We start from the raw sequence: 18,814 nt of genomic DNA on the forward strand, positions 1-18,814 counted from the left end.
CTGGTGCGGTGTGCCCCCTGAACAGTCCAGGCATCGGAAGCGCATCTTGAGAAGACCGATGGTTCTCTCTACCACAGCCCTTGTGGAGGCGTGGCTCCTATTGTAACGCTGATCAGCCTCTATTCTTGGATGGTGGAGAGGCGTCATGAGCCACCTTCTGAGGGGATAGCCCTTGTCACCCAGCAGCCATCCATCCAGTCGGGCTGGAGCACGGAAGAGCCTCAGGACCTGGGAGTATCTCAGGATTTAAGTGTCATGGGATCTGCCAGGGTACCTTGCACAGACTTGCAGAATCTGCATTTTGTGATCACACTTTCTCTGCACGTTCATGGAGTGGAATCCCTTCCTGTTGACAAAGGCACACGATTCTCCCACTGGTGCCTTGATAGCAACATGACTGCAGTTGATGGCACCCTGGACGTGGGGGAACCCAGCAAGCGCTGCAAATCCTCTGGCTCGCTCGGTCTGGCAGGCCTCGTCCGTACGGTAATGAATGAAGGTCAATACACGCCTGAACAGATCTTCTCTCACTAGTTCGACACAAATATGGACAGCTGATTGGGAGACTCAACACGGATCCCCCACTGAGCCCTGGAAAGAGCCGGAGGCATAGAAGTTGAGGGGCACTGTGGCCTTCAGAGCCACTGGCATGGGGTGTCTACCCATACAGTTGAAGCTGATCTCAGTCCCAATCCTCTGACAAATGGAGGTCAATGCCTCCCTTGAGAGACGGAGCCTCCTTCGGCATTGCACCTCGGACACATTGAGGTAGCTGTGTCGCTGCCTGTAAACCCTGTCAGCGGGATAGTGCCATCTTCTGCAGCCCCTTCTGCCTTGGACAACCCGCTGGCCCTGCGCCCTTTGTGCCTGTGTCTCTCCTCCCACAGGTCAGTCCCCAGGAATCTGCTTTGGGTCACCTGGCCTCCTCTCCCTTCTGCCCCTCTCTTTCTCCCCAGAGGAGGTGCCACCAGCAGAGACCACAATCCCCATTACCAGGGTTATGGAAGGCTGTCTGATACCTGGAAGGGCCCACATGGTCTGAATACTCCGAGGGCCTGGAAAACACCAATGAGCCCTGAAATGAAACCTAGAAATGCGCAGAAAGAAGCTCTGAGGCGGGATGAAGCTCTCCAGTTCACAAAGTCAACCAGCAGCATATGATGTCCAAAACTCTTCACAACTCATATTGACAATGCTGCTGACCCTTCTTATCCTGCCCATAAATGAGCTTTTGCAAATTACGGCCTGCCCACCTGCCGTCTTTGCCCAGGTGAACATTCGCACAGGCTACGTAAACTCGGAGACAATTGTTGTCTCTGTCTAAAGCAGGCCTTGATACCTTTTTAGGTGCAACATTCCATTCTCTGGACTGGTTGGTCAAGTGTAATCCATATAAGAATTTTCCAGAAGTCGTTGCTTTATGGTCAAGCCAGCTTTTGCTTGGATGTCCTTTTTTTAAAAAAAACATGTCTTACTTAAAAGTTCAATATGTAAGTAACTCAGGGCCATGATCCACGGTCATGACATGATAAATATCAAACTAGCTACTTTGTTTTAATATTGTGAAAGTACTGGAATATATTTTAATCATTGTATTCACACATTAAAAAAACATTTACAGGTCAATACAGTAAAGAAAGATTTTGTTTAAATTTCTGATGATGCTTATTCAGAAAAAAATAGATCGTGAGATTATATTTAAATGATTTATGTTAAAAAAAATTAAAAACACAGTCCATGGCTTTACAATTTCTAGCTAAATCCATGGAAAATGAGTCAAGCTTTGCAGAAAGTAAACTATAACTTTTGTGAATACTTTTTGAAAATCAAGTTAAAGGAATGCTCCACAATGAACTCAAAGTATTTGTCTGATGTTTTTAGCTGATCACTGGAGATAATGTGGAGAATAAATATCTTTCCATTATCTTTCAGTTTGAATTGCTCATTTTATTTTTACTATTTGCATAATTGCATAATTTGGATCTATGTACTCTTTCAGTTGCACGTGGACATCAGAAAGTAGCTCAATCTGCAATGCCTATTTTTTTTCAAATGCAGAAGTAATCATTTCAACTTTTTACTCTATGTTTTGTATCCATCAAGGTAAAGAATGTCAACAGAATGGAAGAAAACTCTTATACCAGCATTCCCATATTATGGGGGAGAAGGGAATAGCTCTTCCCAAATTTTTCCCCAGTGTGACCCCATTTTAATGCCTCAGACTTCATGTCAACCCAGAGTGAAAATCTGGGGGGATATGAGGGCTGTTGAGCAGGAAGGGGGGGTGCGGGGGAGAATGCTTCACTTGTTGAGCAAGAAGGGGGCTTTAGTTCATGACTGGGGGCTGGGAGTAGGGGAACAGGAGTTGAGCATGCGGGGAGTTGATGAAAAGGCAGGGTATCGCCAAAAGAAAACAAACACCCACTTGTTCACAGTTTTTTTTCAATAGTGATCAGGAGCTGGGAAGCAGTCCATTAGGCCACACGCACCAACAAAAAAATTCAAGCATTTAAAGAGCCTCGCAGCTGTCAGAAACCAGTCTGAGCTCCAAGGTACCCATTGCCACCTTGGAGCTTGCGACCCCAAAATTTCATGGTGACCCATAGAAGGAATAAAAGGTTATGCTTAGAGAGTTAGATGAGGAAAGCGGGGATGTAGCTCAAGTGAAGAATAAACACCGCAATTAACTAATTGAGCCTAATGGCCTGTTTCTGTGTTGTAATAATGAAGAAAACGTATGCATCACATCCTCACTTCTGAATTCCAGCCTCGAGATGAAGGGTAACATTATAAAATTATTGATTTTGATTATTTTTTGTCTCTGTGCACTAGTTTTTAGTTATTTGTACATGGACATGTTACAAAGAGCAGAGTTCCATCAAGTCAGTCAACCCACATCTCAAAGTAGTAAGACAATGTGCAAATACCACTATCTCCCAATGAGAGAATCTGACCACCTTCCTTTGACATTCAATAGCATTACCATCATTGAAAGCTCCACTGTCAACATCCTAAAGGTTACCATTGACCAGAAACTGAACTGGACCAGCCATATAAATATTGTGGCTATAAGACAGGTCAGAGGCAAGGAATTCTGTGGTGACTAACTGACCTCCTGACTCCCCAAATTGTGTCCACCATCTATAATGCACAAGGAGTGTGATGGGATACTCTCCACTTGCCTGGATGACTGCAGCTCCAACAACACTCAACAAGCTTGACACAATCCAGGGCAAGGCAGCCCACTTGACTGGCACTATCCATCACCTTAAACATTCACTCCTTCCATCACTGACGTAGTGACAGCAACTCACCAAGGTTCCTTCAACAACACTTTCCAAACCCGTAACCTCTACCACCTAGAAGGACAAGGGCAGCAGATGCATGGGAACAGCACCACCTGCAAGTTCTTCTCCAAGCCACACACCATTCTGACTTGGAACTAAATCACCTTTCCTTCACTGTCATGGGATCAAAATCCTGGGACTGTGGGTGTACTGACACCAGATGGACTGCAGCAGTTCTAGGGGCAGCTCACTACTACCTTCTCAAGGGCAATTAGGGATAAACAGCCATCAACACTCACATCCCATTAAAGAATTTTTTTTTAAATGATGGGCTGAATTTTTAGGCACTGATGGAAGCAGGTACGAAGACGGGTGGGTGCAGAATTTTGCGCCACTGGATGACGTGCCGGTTCCCTGGCTCCATCACGTCCTGAAGCCATTGTCACAGAGGTGGGATGGAGGGGCAGCAGGTCTACCTGCCCACAAGCCTTCAGGTCCCCAGAGGTGTTGAGGAACAGCGCATGTGCCTGGAGGCGACCTTCCAGCAGCAGACTGGGTGGTGTGCACTTTGGCTGAGCTCCTCCCTGCTTGCCTGGCTTCAGCTGTAACTGACGTGTGAAAGGGCTTGCTCCTACAATGGTGGCCTAGCTGCTGAGGGCTTTTTTTATTGTTTTAAATTTATAAAAGTTGGAGAGGGAAATTCCATATTGGGGCGTCCTCTCCCTCATTTACCTGCAAAGGCATCCTGCTGCTGCTTCCAAGCTGGAGAGCCTCCTAATGGCCCTTCAACTTTGAGAGTCCACCCGCCATCCCTATCTCAGTGGCGAAGCTGCCCTCTGGCCCCAAAAGACCAATTCGAAGAAAATTACAGATGAGTGCGTGTTTCCTAGGCAGTGCAGGCTTCTGACCCCGTTTCAGCCTGACTGCATGGTCCTGAAGCCCACAACGAAAATCCTACTCTATATCTCTGCTGCCCATGTTGCCAAATACCAAGTTCTTCAGTTCGCCTCTCATGGTCCTAAGAAATTCTGGTTTGTCCATTGTCTACCCACAGTTGATGAATGCAACTGATCCCTTTTCTCAGATCAAATTTATTTAAAAATAAAACTGTACATATATTGTATATGGCATACTGATTCATTAAAACAGCCTTTCACTATTGATCAAGAAGCATATTTTTATTTGGACACTGTAGAATTCAATAGCCGATGCGTTCATTTTGTACACTCGTTATTACAGAAAGTACACTTTCTTTTCACTTAATAGCAACTTAAAAAAACTTTCTTTAGTTCACATAGTGAGGCGAATAATTTTCCTTAACTGGTTACTTTCCTACATAATCTCCTTTAAAACAGGGAAATTGGAAATGTAGGGCATTTACACATTCAGTGTGATAAATGATTTGTTGGCTATATACCAACAAACAAACTTGATCTCATTATAAGCCAAGAAACTTTAGGATTGCCATAATCTTTGTCCATGTATCTTAGAAAGCAAGCTTCTTCATTAGCAGGTACACTCTGGAATCCACCTCAAAGCCATGTAAATTATTTGCATCCCCTTGAAGCCTCATAAGTAGACCACCATAGGATACGTAGGCTGATCTGAAAGGAGTGAAAATTCACAATGAGTATTTCGGCAGCATTTTCAAGAAAATTTAAATTTAAAACTTTGTCTCTACCATCACTATCTCTAAGCATACAGGATGTATTAACAAGCTGAGGTACTAGTATCAGAAATAGTTTGAATTCAAGATATTCTCTACAGTCTGTTGATCAGTACATTATCCACAGGCCTAAAATGTCCACCATCTTCATCACCAGGAGTGTGTATGGTCCACAGGGTGCATTGCAGCAACTCATCAAGGCTTCATCAGCAACAACCCCAAAACATGCAACACCTAGGACCTAGAAGGACAAAGCCAGCAAGTTCCCCACTATCCTTGCTTGGGCACATCACATCACAGGGTCTAAAGTCCTGGAACTCCATCCCCAACAGTAATGCAGTGCACATGGACTGTAGCGGTTCAAGAAGATCACCATCTTCTCAAGGGCAACAAGCGATGGACAATAAACACCAGGTTGCAGTGATGTCCACATCATGAGAAATAATTAAATGTACAACTATTAGAAAAATTATTTCTTCACATAAAATACAAAAGCCGAGATGTCCATTTCCAAAGTCGTCTTCTGTCCAGATTCTTCCTTTTCATCATAAATCAACTGCTCTTGCATTATGGTGGTTTAATTAGAATATATTTCTCTTTAAAATTCCCATTTTTCTAGAATTCTGACAGAATCAGCACATAATTTGATATTAATCAAAGATTAATCAATAAAGATTTGCTCCAGAACAGCAATGTACAATGTTTAGTTTTAGAACTTACTTTGTCCTGGTACTAACCCAGATTTGGGTGGAAGCAGTGGCATCGTAGTAATGTCACTGGACTAGAAATCCAGAGGCCCAGGCAAATGCTCTGGGCACACAGGTTCAAATCCCACCATATCAGCTGGTGGAATTTAAATTGAATTAATAAAACCTGGAATTAAAAGCTAGTCTAATGGTGGCCAACTGTGCAATTGTCGTAAAACCCTATCTGGTTCACAAATGCCCTGGTCTGGCCTACAAGTGACTCCAGACTTGCAGCAATGTGGCTGACTCTTAACTGCTCTGTGAAATACTCAGTTGTATCAAACCACTATGGAGTCTAAAAGAATTCAATCCAGACGGACCACCCGGCATGGACCTAGGTACTGGAAATGACAACAGCACAACCCTGTCAACCCTGCAATATCCGGGGGCTTGTGCCACAATTGGGAGAACTGTCCCACAGACGAGTTGTGAACACCCTGATATAGTCATACTCACAGAATCATATCTTATAGACAATGTCCCAGACACCACCATCACCATCTCTGGGTATGTCCTGTCCCACTACCTGGACAGGCCCACCAAAGGTGGCAGCACAGTGGTATACAGTCAGGAAGGAATTGTCCTGGTTACCACCTACCATCTCCCTCAGCTGATGAATCAGTAATCCTCCAAGTCAAACATCACTTGGAGGAAGCACTGAGAGTGGCAAGGGCACAGAATGATCTCTGGGTGGGGGACCTCAAAGGCCATCACCAAGCATGGCTCGGTTGCATCACTACTGATCGAGCTTGCTGAGTCATAAATGACATAGCTGCTAGACTGGGTCTGTGGCAGGTGGTGAGTGAACCAACAAAAGGGAAAATCCTAATTGACCTCATTCTCACCAATCTACCTGCCACAGACGCATTTGTCCATGACAGCATTGATAGGAGTGACCACTGCACAGTCCTTGTGGAGATGAAATCCCGTCTTCATACTGAGGGTAACCTTCATTGTGTTGCATGGCACTACCACCATGCTAAATGGGATAGATTTCGAACAGATCTAGCAACTCAAGACTGGGGAACCATGAGGTGCTGCAGGCCATTAGCAGCAGCAGAATTGTACTTGAACACAATCTGTAACCTCATGGCCTGGCATATCCCCCACTCTACCATTACCATCAAGCCAGGGGATCAACGCTGGTTCAATGAATAGTGCAGGAGTGCATGCAAGGAGCAGCACCAGGCATACCTAAAAATGAGGTGTTAACCTGGCAAAGCTATAACACAGGATTACTCGCGTGCCAAACAGCATAAGCAGCATGTGATAGACAGAGCTAAGTGATCCCATAACCAATGGATCAGATCTGAGCTCTGCAGTCTTGCCACATCCAGTCATGAATGGTGGGGGACAATTGAACAACTAACTGGAGGAGAAGGCTCCACAAATATCCTTGCCCTCAATTGTGGGGGAAGCCAGCAATCAGTGCAAAAGACAAGGCTGAAGGACTTAGAGCCATCTTCAGCCAGAAATGCCAGGTGGATGATCCATCTCGGCCTCCGCCTGAGGTCCCTACCATCACAGATACCAGACTTCAGCCAATTCGATTCCATCCACGTGATATCAAGAAATGGCTGAAGGCACTGGATACTGCAAAGGCTATGGGCCCTGACAACATACCAGTAGTGGTACTGTGCACGTGCTCCAGAACTTGCCAAGCCCTAGTCAAGTTGTTCCAGCACAGTTACAACACTGCCCAGGTGTGTCCTGTAGACAAAAAGCCGGACAAATCCAACCAGTCAATTACCACCCCAGCAAAGTGATGGAAAGTGTCATCGAAAGTGCTTTTAAGCGGCATTTACTCAGCAATAACCTGCTTACAGGCACTCAGTTTGGGTTCTGCCAGGGCCAGTCAGTTCCTGATCTCCTAACAGCCTTGGTCCAAATATGGACAAAGAGCAGAACTCCGGAGGTGAAGTAAGAGTGACAGCTCTTGACATCAAGGCCGAGTGCGGTATCAAGGCGCCCTGGCAAAACTGATGTCACTGGGAATCGGGGGAAAACTCTCCACTGGCTGGTCAAACCTAGCACAAAAGAAGATGGTTGTAGATGTTGGAGGTCAGTCATATCAGTCCCTGAACTTTGTTGCAGGAGTTCCTCAGGGTAGTGTCCTAGGCCCAACCAATTTTAGCTGTTTCATCATTGAGCTTCTCTCCATTATAAGGGCAGATGTGGGGATGTTTGCTGATGATTGCACAATGTTCAGCAGCATTTGTGACTCCTCAGATATTGAAGCAGTCCATGTCCATATGCAGCAAGGCCTGGACTGACAAGTGGCAAGTAACATTCACGCCACACAAGTGCCAGGCAATGTCCATCTCCAACAAGATACAATCTAGCCATCTCCCGTTGACATCCAATGGCATTACCATGGCTGAATTCCCCACTATCAACATCCTGGAGGTTACCATTGACCAGAAACTGAACTGGATGGCCATATAACTACTGTGGCTACAAGAGCAGGTCAGAGGCTGGGAATTCTGCAGAGGGTAACTCATTTCCTTTCTCCCCAAAGCCTGTCCACCATCAACAAGGTACAAGTCAGGAGTGTGATAGAATACTCTCCAATTGCCTGGATGAGTGCAGCTCCATCAACACTCAAAAAGCTCAACACCATCCCGGACAAAGCAGCCTGCTTGATTGGCACCCCATCCACCATCTTCAACATTCACTCCCCCCAACACTGAAGCACAGTGGCAGCAGTGTGTACCATCTACAAGATACATGGCAGCAACTCACCAACGCTCCTTAGATAGCACCTTCCAAACCCACGGCCTCGACCAGCTAGAAGAACAAGGGCAGCAAATGCATTGAAACACTACTACCTGCAGGTTCCCCTCCGAGTCACACACCATCCTGACTTGGAACTACATCACATTTCTTCACTGTCATTGGGTCAAAATCCTGGAACTCCCTCCCTAACAGCACTGTAGGTATACTTACACCACATGCACTGTAATAGTTCAAGTAGGCAGCTCACCACCACTTTCTCAAGGGATGGGCAATAAATGCTGGCCTAGCCAGTGATGCCTACATCCCATGAGCCAATAAAAAAATTGTGGGTTACCAAAGTATCTCCATGAACATTTGCAGCATCTATTTTTAAGTAATACAAATCAACATTTAATAAATGTGAAACCAATTAACTTTAACAGTACAGTCATTCACATCTTTATATACTCACAGTCTTGTGGCTGCCTCTGTCGAGCTCTCATCACCTTCTATTCTATAAACTTTTCCATACATGACATACTCAAATTGGTCAGCCCTATTGCAAAACAGAAAAGAAGTAACATTTCAGTCAAGAAAGAAAATAAATTCCTGGAAACTGAACAACACTCACGTTTTTGGACCCAGATGATCTTAGACTAAATACCGCGGAGAACAATGTTTACTAATTACTAGACTCAGCAATGATTAGTCCTTTACTACAGAAAGCAAGTGTTCCAATTATTTTTTTTACTGTGATATCTGAACTGCATAATTTCATTTCACATAAGACATTGAGCAGCCAAGTCAAAAGTACTTTGACACTGTCATCTGATCTATTTTAGCTGCATTTTGTTACAAACCATGCCTTGGAATGCAGTAACCTTGATTTAAGGAAGTGAAAATCAGCCAGAGCTCATGCCCTAGATGATAATCCAGCAGCCTCTGTTGGGAGTAGAAGCTTATGAGAACACATGTGCATATGTGTGAATATTGGGCAAGGGCAAGATTGAGCTGTGCCAATCTTTGCAGTCAAATCACATGTCAAAATTCACCACCATAGCTCACATATGAGTAACGAATATTCTGACAAGATACCGGGATGTAATTTGCTGTTGGGCAACCACGTCACAGCCTTTAGGAGAGAACGAAAGAAAATGGCAAAGGAAAAAAGACAATGTGTACATAAAATAAAAGATTGGCATTGATTTGCTTGGAAAAGCAAGCAAGAGAATAGTGGGTAATTCAAATAATAACTGAGGTTTAAATGTTGAACAATCAGACACATACTCAAGAATAAGATCCTACAATAACCTATAAAATCCTCAAGTATTATTCAAGCTAAAATACCGTTGTTAAAAAACATACTAACAGCTCAATTTTCAATCAGTATTGTAATTTTATCTTTTCAAAACTTGTCCCCAAATTGTTGTGGTGCTGAGCCTGTCAGCACCAGCCTTTCAGTTCCATAACAGTTCCATACAGCTTCATAAAAAGCAATAAGGAGCATAGGATAATACAAAACACAGTGATCCAGTGTCCTTCAAAACCCAGTCTTAAATGGTGTAATTATATAGCATATTAAACCTCAAAATCAGCCATTTTAGGGGAAATTCTGGAACCTATAAACATTATATATAGAGCATAAGGCAGATTTTCAAGTGCATAATTAACACTCAAGCCCACATATGGTTTTTCCTACAACTCCTTTTACATTAAATCCAACTAAGAGTAAGGAATCAGTGAGGTAGCAGTTAAAAAATCAAATGAGTTCAACCTTTACTGCTACCTTTCATTTTATTGGCGTCATGAAAAGCCGATAACAGCCACAGATTACTTGCGGACATATTGAATTTTTTAAGGAAGACTTGTGTTTTTAAAGAAATACAAGCAAGGATACTGAGCAAAAGATGGTTGATAGTGTAAAGTGACCACTTTTTGGAAAATTCCTATGTAGGTTATACTGACAGACTTGTCCTGAGAGAACATGGAATGTCGCACCTGAAAAGGTGTCATGGCCTTCTTCAAGCACAAGCATGAAAGGAAGATAGGAAAGATGCAAAAGGCTGAACTTTAGTGTCCTATGCTTGCGGAGACAAAAGACTGATTTGCACATCTCAGTGTCACCCAAAAATCCATCTCTAGTTGATTTAGATCTCAGAATGTGTAAATAATTTTTATATCAATGTAAGACGACTATTTCCTTGCCTGGAATACACAGGGAAAAAATGGGTTAAAAAGCTGGTGTGCTGCGTGTGTGACAATAAGCAGAAGAACAAGTTAGTCACCCCCCTGCAGCTTGCAGGCAAAAAGATCACACTCTCTGTTGCTGGAGGCAAAGCTCAGCAGAAGCTACAATCTAAAGGAAATAGGAGAGCCTTTTAGCCACCCTGCAGAACCCAGTGTCTCCAAACTAACGGCGAAGCTACCGTCAACCCTACCTGAATCATCCAACTTAAATACCACAACATACTGCCATCTACACCTCACAGACAAGCCAAAGACTGATTCGTATATTTTTTTAAAAAACTTTAATTTGGACTCTTAACTTCTCAGTTCTGATCTGTGAGAATGTTTTATTATGCATTTTTATTATTTTTCTCGAGTTTTAGTAACTAATAAACTTACTTTCTTTGACTCAAGAAAGCCTGGTTAAATTGACTCCTTATAAAAAGTAAACACATTTGGACTGGGAAACAGTATCCACAGAGCAGGGGGTGGGGGGGAGAGGTATTCCTTTTAAATTAACCATGCTGTGACCAACCAAAGGCGTTGAATAAAGAAGGGGAGTCAACTGGGAGCATAAAAAAATTGGAGTCCCGTTTGGGAAGTGAGCAAATTGGGGGACCTTGCCCGGGACCAGTTGTAACATTGGCTGTGCAACTTTGCCAGAAGACTACTATGATGATTGAGGTTTAGGAAAGGTAAAGTTACCTTTTTACTAGTTGCTCGTGCTAATCCACATATAGGCCTTTTGAAGACCAGCTCAGAAATAAAATCCTACTCAGCCACACTTGCACAAAGCTTACCAACATCACAATGCACAATAAAAGTATAAAAATGCTTTTCTTAGAAAGAACGGAACTTGAGTATTGCTGAAAAAAAGAGATACGTCGAAGCTTTTCGTCTTGCGCTCATCAGAACAGTCGCAAGAATACCAATGTCAGTGGAAGCAACAACTTTATACTGTATGAGAGGAGAGTGCTGATTGGTTGGCAAGTGGACTGCTCATTGCAAACAGTGGTTCGGGCATGCTGTTTGATACGATCTGGCAGTCTTTGGGATGTACAGCCTACATACCTATCACACTGGCACTGAAATTCATATATGGGCAAGGTACAGACTGTCCCCAACCAGTCCCTGCTTGCAAAACTCAAAACATAGTGTCCAACATTAGACGTGATTCCCCGATTGACAACATTTGCTAAATAATCCTCAGTGTGCTAAACATTACTCATTTGTGTGATAGGCAGAACGTCTTTTTGGTTTGATGGCAGCATCCTGTTAGCAGCAAATGCCACTGGTATTGCTACTGCATAGTAGCAGCGTGAAACAGCTAGCTTCACCTGTTGCTCAAATTTTTGAGATACCTTGGCCTTCTAGGGTGATCTGAGGTAGATTGGACACTTTTCAGGGCCGAAAGTGATGGCCTGAGGCTCATTCAGGAGTTCGCATGATATACAGAGCGAAATGATCTGCTCAGTGTAGCCACACAGTATAAATTGTCATTTTCCCCTTATATCAGTAATCTTGATAAGTATCCTGATGAGTACAAGATGAAAAGCTTCGATATGTCTCTTCTTTCAGCAATATTCAAGCTCTGTACTACCAAACGACTATTTGAACGGCAATTTGCAAAGTGAACATTGTACCCTAACAAGCTGTTCAGGAACATGAAATAAAAATATTCTTCCTTCAAGTCCTGTTGAATATAGATATAATGTATTTTATCAGCCCAGCTTAAAAATGACATAGGTTTGATACATCAATATGACAAGTAGGAAAAGGCCGGCTGATTCATTAATCCTGTCCTGTCATGATATATCTTAACGCCATGACCCTTATCAGCCCACACCTGCAGCAAACACAGAATCTCCTGGGAAAGGAAAACCCCCAGGCCAATACAATAAAATCTGGAAAATTCCACTCTATCCCAAAGTAATCAACCAAATTCCAGGTAACAAGAGACACCTTGCTGAATACCCTACCTACTTTAATATGCTGTCATGTTAACTATGAACTCGTCCTAACTGTTCGCTTTTGAATACTTGCAGAGTCCGCTCATTGTAATAGCCTGCAACAAGTGGACAAGCCTCAGTGAAAAGAAAATCTCCTGGCGTCTATGCTTATATACCTTCTACACAAGTTGCCCAAATCTTCTCTAACAATTTCTAACTCAAACAGCCTATGTTAATTGTATAGTAATGGAGTACTTAATTGTATTCAGGCAGTGGGCATTAACTGAGGATTTACTTGGGCTCATACATATATATATATATATATATATATAGGAGCAGACTGAAATTGGAAAATAGGAGATGCATATTTGGAATGTGTCTCTCTGTAAATAAAAGCTTGAGTGTAAAGATTATGCTCCAGTTCCATCCTTCAATGCCAAGCGATCTAGAACAGAACAGCCTATCCACAATTCTAATTCTTTCATTAGTTCAAATGTCTTCAAACTCTCTGCTTTTTTGGAGTAAAAATACCCAGCTCTCTAAGCCTATCATGATAACAAAAGATCTTTAAACTAGTAGCTGTTTTTTGAATTTGTTCTGGGTCCTTTATATCACCCATCAAATGAGGAAACCAAAGCTAATCAAAGTATTCTAGGTGAGGCTTAACAAAGGTCTTTATACAAGACAGTAGAGCGTTTTTGTTTTGTAATGGACTGTCTTAGCAAAATATTCTAATGAGGTTAGGTAGAGAATTCTAGGTTATTGGCCCAGTGATGATGATAGAATTGCGATAAATATGCAAGTCAGAAGGGTGTGTAACTTAGAAGGGAGTTTGTAAGTGGTGATGTTCTTACAACATTGTCCTTCTCCATGGTAGATGTCACAGGGTAGGTGGTACTGTGAAAGTAACCTTAATGAGCTCTTGCAATTCTGTAAATTGTACCTGCTGCGACAACAAGGAGTTAGTAATGGAGGAGTGGATGTTGTGCCCAGTGGCAACGATCAAATGAATTGCAATCCTGGATGGTGTTGAACGTCTTTTTTAGTATATAAGTGGCAGTCTGGCTGTACCCATTCAGGTGAATGTTAAGTATTCCATCATGCCCTTGACTTGTAGACGGTGGAGCAGCCTCTTTCTGTGCTGTAAGGTTCTACGATTGTATAGCTACCTTGATGGCCGGTCATCTGTGGGGTTGTATTCTCCATCATCCGGCGTTCCATCTTCATACAAAGTACTCGCTATTACAAGACGAAACTTATCACCTGAAGAAAGGTAGTAAGAAAAAGAAAAAAAAACTGTTGGGTCTTACAACTCCTTCCCTGGTCTATTCTGTGCCACCATCCAAAACTTGAATAAATTCAAAACACATTTTCCTTGCCTAGTGTCTATAATTATTTTATGATGTAATTGCATCAATGAGTTTACTGATATTCCACTTCAAACCCACTCCAAATCTACACAGCACTAGTTATGTAAAACAAAAAAGTACAAATTGTCACATAACAATTATAGTATCCTTCAGATGTAATTAAAAAAACACACAGCCAAACAAAGCATCTTTACATGTCCTTATATTATTACACTGGAGACTTTTGACTCCTGAGAAACTAATCATTTCCACAAGTCCAATGTAATGAAAGTGGGATTTCATACTCTAAACCTCCTATATCTACATTCTGGCACACCTAATGATCAAATCAAATTATGCCACTGAACCCAATTCATAAGATCAAAGAAGATAATTATTGAAAGTAATTTTGCAGCAATCAATTTGGGTTTTACCAAATTGAATATCAGTTCAGCATTTTGTATTGGATGTATGAACATCAATGTAGTCTGAAATAACTTTGACTTTGCAATAACTATAATTGCTAATGAAGCCATCTTTTAATCGTTTCTAACATTAAAAATTTCACTGGTAATGAGAGCCTGGTGAACAACTGTAAGTGTCCATTTGCAGAAAGGAATAAAACCACACAGTGTATCTGTATGTTGCCCACACTCACCACTTTCACAGTATTACAGCCTTCAAACTGAAAGACTTTTCAACTATTCCATTGTAGCAGTATTGATCCAGCTTAACTGCAATTGAACTTGAGATCTAAAATACAATTATTCAGAAATATATGTTAATTGAAATTCTTACCAAGTTCAACAGGGTAAATCTGAATGTTCACATCAAGTATCAGGTCCATTTTAAAGGATTCACTCTCACAGTGTAGGCGTGAAACTGTAAAGACAACATAAAAGTCCTGTTATCTCCCCAAAGGTACCTAAATATTGCATTCATTAGTCATTTTGTCTGGATTCCAGTACTGCCATTTAACACTAAAATACAGATATCTAATGCACAATCAAAAAGTATTATCAGCTTGTTACAGTTGTATAAGATGTTGGTGAGGCCACATCTGAGTACTGTGTACAGTTTTGGCCTCCTTATTTAAGAAAGGATATAAATGCATTCAAGGCAGTTCGAGAGAATGTTCACTTGATACCTGGGATGGGTGGCTTAACTTATGAAGAAAGGTTGGACAGGCTGGGCCTCTATCCATTGGAGTTTAGAAGAATGAGAGGTGATCTTATTGAAACATATAAGATCCTGAGGGGGATTGACAAGGTGAATGCTGAAAGGATGTTTCCCCTTGGGAGAGACTAGAACTAGGGGACACAGTTCAAAAATAAGAGGTCGCCCATTTAAGACAGAAATGAGGAGAATTTTTTTTTTTCTCATAGAGGGTTGAGTGTCTTTCGAACTCTCTTCCCCAGAGAACAGTGGAGGCAGGGCCATTGAATATTATTAAGGCAGAGGTAGATAAATTCTTGACTAACAAGGGAGTCAAAGGGTATTGGGGATAGGCGGGTATGTGGATTTGAGGCCACAATCAGATCAGCCATGACCTTATTAAATGGCAGAACAGGCTTGAAGGGCCAAATGGCCCACTCCCGCTCCTAATTCATATGTTTGTATGTTGGTAAATATTCATAGGAGTAACATCTTATTAGAAAGCACATTTATTAACAGTTAAAACTGTTAATATACCATAGTATATTCTCCCTCATTAAAAACTGGCCATTTATTGCTCCATTGCACAAAATACAACAATCCAAAGCAGACCAAATTAATTAAATTAAAAAATGACAGTAGGCAAGAGCACACTTCCATCATTATATTTTAAAATCCTTAAACATTGTTACAATTAGAGTGGAAGGAGGCTTATACAGAGGAGAATAGCGACATAGACCAGTAGGGCCAAATGACTTGTTCCTGTGCTGTTGATTCTATGTAACTGTACCTCATAGGGCTCTTTGAAAAGCAATAGACATGATAATTGGGGGAAATGAAATGGATGTAGTGTACATAGACTTTAAGATAATATTTTATAAAATACCAAATGGAAGATTGCTAAAGAACATTAAGGAGCATGGAATGAGGGAGGCAGATAGCAAATTGGTTAAAAGGGAGAAAACAATCGGAGTTAGAGCAGTTTTGTACAATTGTTGAAAGCATAGTGGAGTCCCTCAGGGTACAACTCTGGCGTCACTTATCTTCACTCTATGTAACAATTAATTGAATATAGGCCGAGAGAGAACAGTGTGAATATTTGCAGATGTTATCAAAATAGGAGGTATAATGAATTCTTTAATAGACCAAAGGAAGCTATTAAGCAATGTTGACAAGTTGAGGAATTTACTAAAAAATAGCAGGTGGAATTCAACACAACTTGTATTTATATAGAACTTTTAATGTAGTAAAATATTCCAAGGTTCTTCACAGGAAAAGTAGCAAAATTTGAAGCTGAGCCTATAAGGAAATATTCGGGAGGATGGTCAAAAGCTTGGTCAAAGAGATAGGTTTAAAGGGGTGTCTTAAAAGATGAAAGGAAGGTAGAAGGAGGGGTGGTTTAGTGAGAGAATTCCAGAACTCAGGGCCTTTGTGGCTGAAGGCACAAACATCTATGGTGGAGTGATTAAAATCAGGGAAGTTCACAGGGCCAGGAGTGCAAATATTGCAGAGGGCTGTAGGGTTGGAATTATAGAGATCAGGAGGGGCAGGGCCATGGAGGGATTTGAAAACAAGAATGAGAATTTTAAAATTGAAGCATTGCTGAACTGGGTGCCAAAGTAGGTCAGCAAGGACAAAGATGATGGGTAAAAAGGACTTGGTGCACTTTAGGACATGAGCAGCAGAACTGACCTCAAGTTTACAGAAGATAGGAAATGGGATGCCAGCCAGAAATACATTTAAAAAGTCAAGTCTAGAGGTAAAGGTTTGAATGAGGGTTTCAACAGCAGATGAGCAGAGGGAGGTGTTGAATAAGTGTGAGGTGATGTATTTTGGTCAAAAAAGTAACCATATTCAGAATAGAAGTAGGTTGATTGCTGAGGAAGAGCAGAGAGATTTAGGAGTGTGAGTTTAAAGTGCATTAAAAGCAGCACGACAGCTTGGTATGCCTGTAAAAAAAAGTTAATGGAAATCCAGGTTCTGTCACAAAGGTATAGAATATAAAAGGCAAGAGGTAATGATAACTATATAAAGCATAATAAGACATTACTGCCTGGTAGGAGGGCATACAGTACAAAAAAATTTAAAAATGAAATAAAAACAGAAAATGCTGGAAAAACTCAGCAGGTCTGACAGCATCTGCACTGCAGGAATTCATCAAGGCTCCTTCGACAGCACCTTCCAAACCCACAACCACTACCATCTAGAAGGACAAGGGCAGCACATAGGTGGGAACACCACCACCTGGAATTTCACCCCCCTCCCCCCCTCACTCACCATCCCGACTTGGAAATATATCGCTGTTCCTTCACTGTCGCTGGGTCAAAATTCTGGAACTCCCTCCCTAACAGCACTGTGGGTGTACCTACCCCACAAGGACTGCAACAGTCCAAGAAGGCAGCTCACTACCCTTTCTCAAGGGCAACTAGGGATGGGGAATAAATGCTGGCCCAGTCAGCGAAGCCCATATCCCATGAATGAATTTTTAAAAAATCTGTGGAGAGAGAAGCAGAGTTAACGATTTGAGTCCACGTGACTCATACAATCTTGAAACGTTAACTCTGTTTCACTCTCCATAGATAATGTCAGACCTGCTGAGCTTTTCCAGCATTTTCTGTTTTTATTCCAGATTTCCAACATCCACAGTATTTTGCTTTTTCTTAGTATTTAAAAATGAACACTGTTTTGATAGAAGACAGATTATGGGGCAACAGGATATTAATTTAAAATTATGTAAGAGTGGGGCAGGGTAAATAAAAGCAGTTTTCAGTAATTTAGTGGCCAATGTACCTGTGTCTGTTTTCTGTGGCAGAAGGTGAATTATGCATTGAGGCCGCTACCTGCCTCGCATAAAATCGGGACCTAAATGTAAAACATTTAGAACTGAGGGCAGGAGAATCTTTAGTTGTGAGGCTGTGGAATTCACTTCCAGGATTCATGGCTGGGGAGAGAGCAACATTCAGGATTAGATCGGATGGGTGAATGTAGAAAATGCGAAGGAAGGAATTCGGGAACTGGTAAATGGTAAATATGATCAGTATTATTTTCTGGAATAGAGGATGAATAGTTGGTCCGAACTGGGACTTTTAAAACCTTCCATAACTAGATGAAAACACGTGCAATATCACAGGAGCTGGATATGAGAGAAAATTATTGAACTAGACACAGCATTAAAAGAAGCACTGGAAGATTGTAAGGGATACTAGTGACAAGCTGAAAATGAAGATGCTGTTCGCTTCCCTGTGTTTGGGGCTGAGCTGCCTGATCCTATTCGCTAAAATGCCCCATGTACCAGGGGGAAGCTCAAGCAGGGGGCCGCTCACCTTCTTTCCTTACCTCTATCAAACTTTATACCTTCCGGGTCAATATCTTTCACATCAAAAATATCCTCAAATAAAATCCCCGCCATCCTTGTGCAAGAAAAACTGAAGTTAACTTCGAGCAAACGCGAAACAAGGCAAATTTCAACCGCTACCAAACAGGCACCCTGTTCAGGAGCGACCAGTTTCGCAAGGCGTGCCGGGATACTGGCAGACCAGCCGTGTCTCCCAGCAGACTGGCAGCAGCGCAGTGTGAGCATGTGGCCGCTGCCCCGCCATCTTTAATCAAGGCATTGCTTTGGCTCTTGAGAAGACTTTCCGAAAGGGCATTTTTTTTTACTGTATATAAACACAGCCTGGTAGTTTTTTCTTAGGTCTGCCTATTTTTCGATGTTTCTTAA

The 18,814-nt window shown here is 42.0% G+C and overlaps 1 protein-coding gene across 1 annotated transcript; it reads right to left on the bottom strand.

The window, feature by feature from the left end:
• Positions 1-4,444: 4,444 nt before the first annotated feature.
• polr2h (RNA polymerase II, I and III subunit H) lies at positions 4,445-18,614 on the bottom strand. Its single transcript, XM_078563869.1, has 5 exons — positions 18,430-18,614; positions 14,737-14,820; positions 13,759-13,852; positions 8,887-8,970; positions 4,445-4,891 (listed from the first exon to the last, which is right to left on the bottom strand). The coding sequence occupies exons 1-5, from the start codon at positions 18,500-18,502 to the stop codon at positions 4,774-4,776; spliced, it is 453 nt and encodes a 150-aa protein (XP_078419995.1). The 5' UTR covers positions 18,503-18,614; the 3' UTR covers positions 4,445-4,773.
• Between the last annotated feature and the right edge of the window lie 200 nt (positions 18,615-18,814).

Source organism: Cetorhinus maximus, chromosome 19, assembly GCF_964194155.1.
Source record: "Cetorhinus maximus chromosome 19, sCetMax3.hap1.1, whole genome shotgun sequence".
NCBI lineage: Eukaryota > Metazoa > Chordata > Chondrichthyes > Lamniformes > Cetorhinidae > Cetorhinus > Cetorhinus maximus.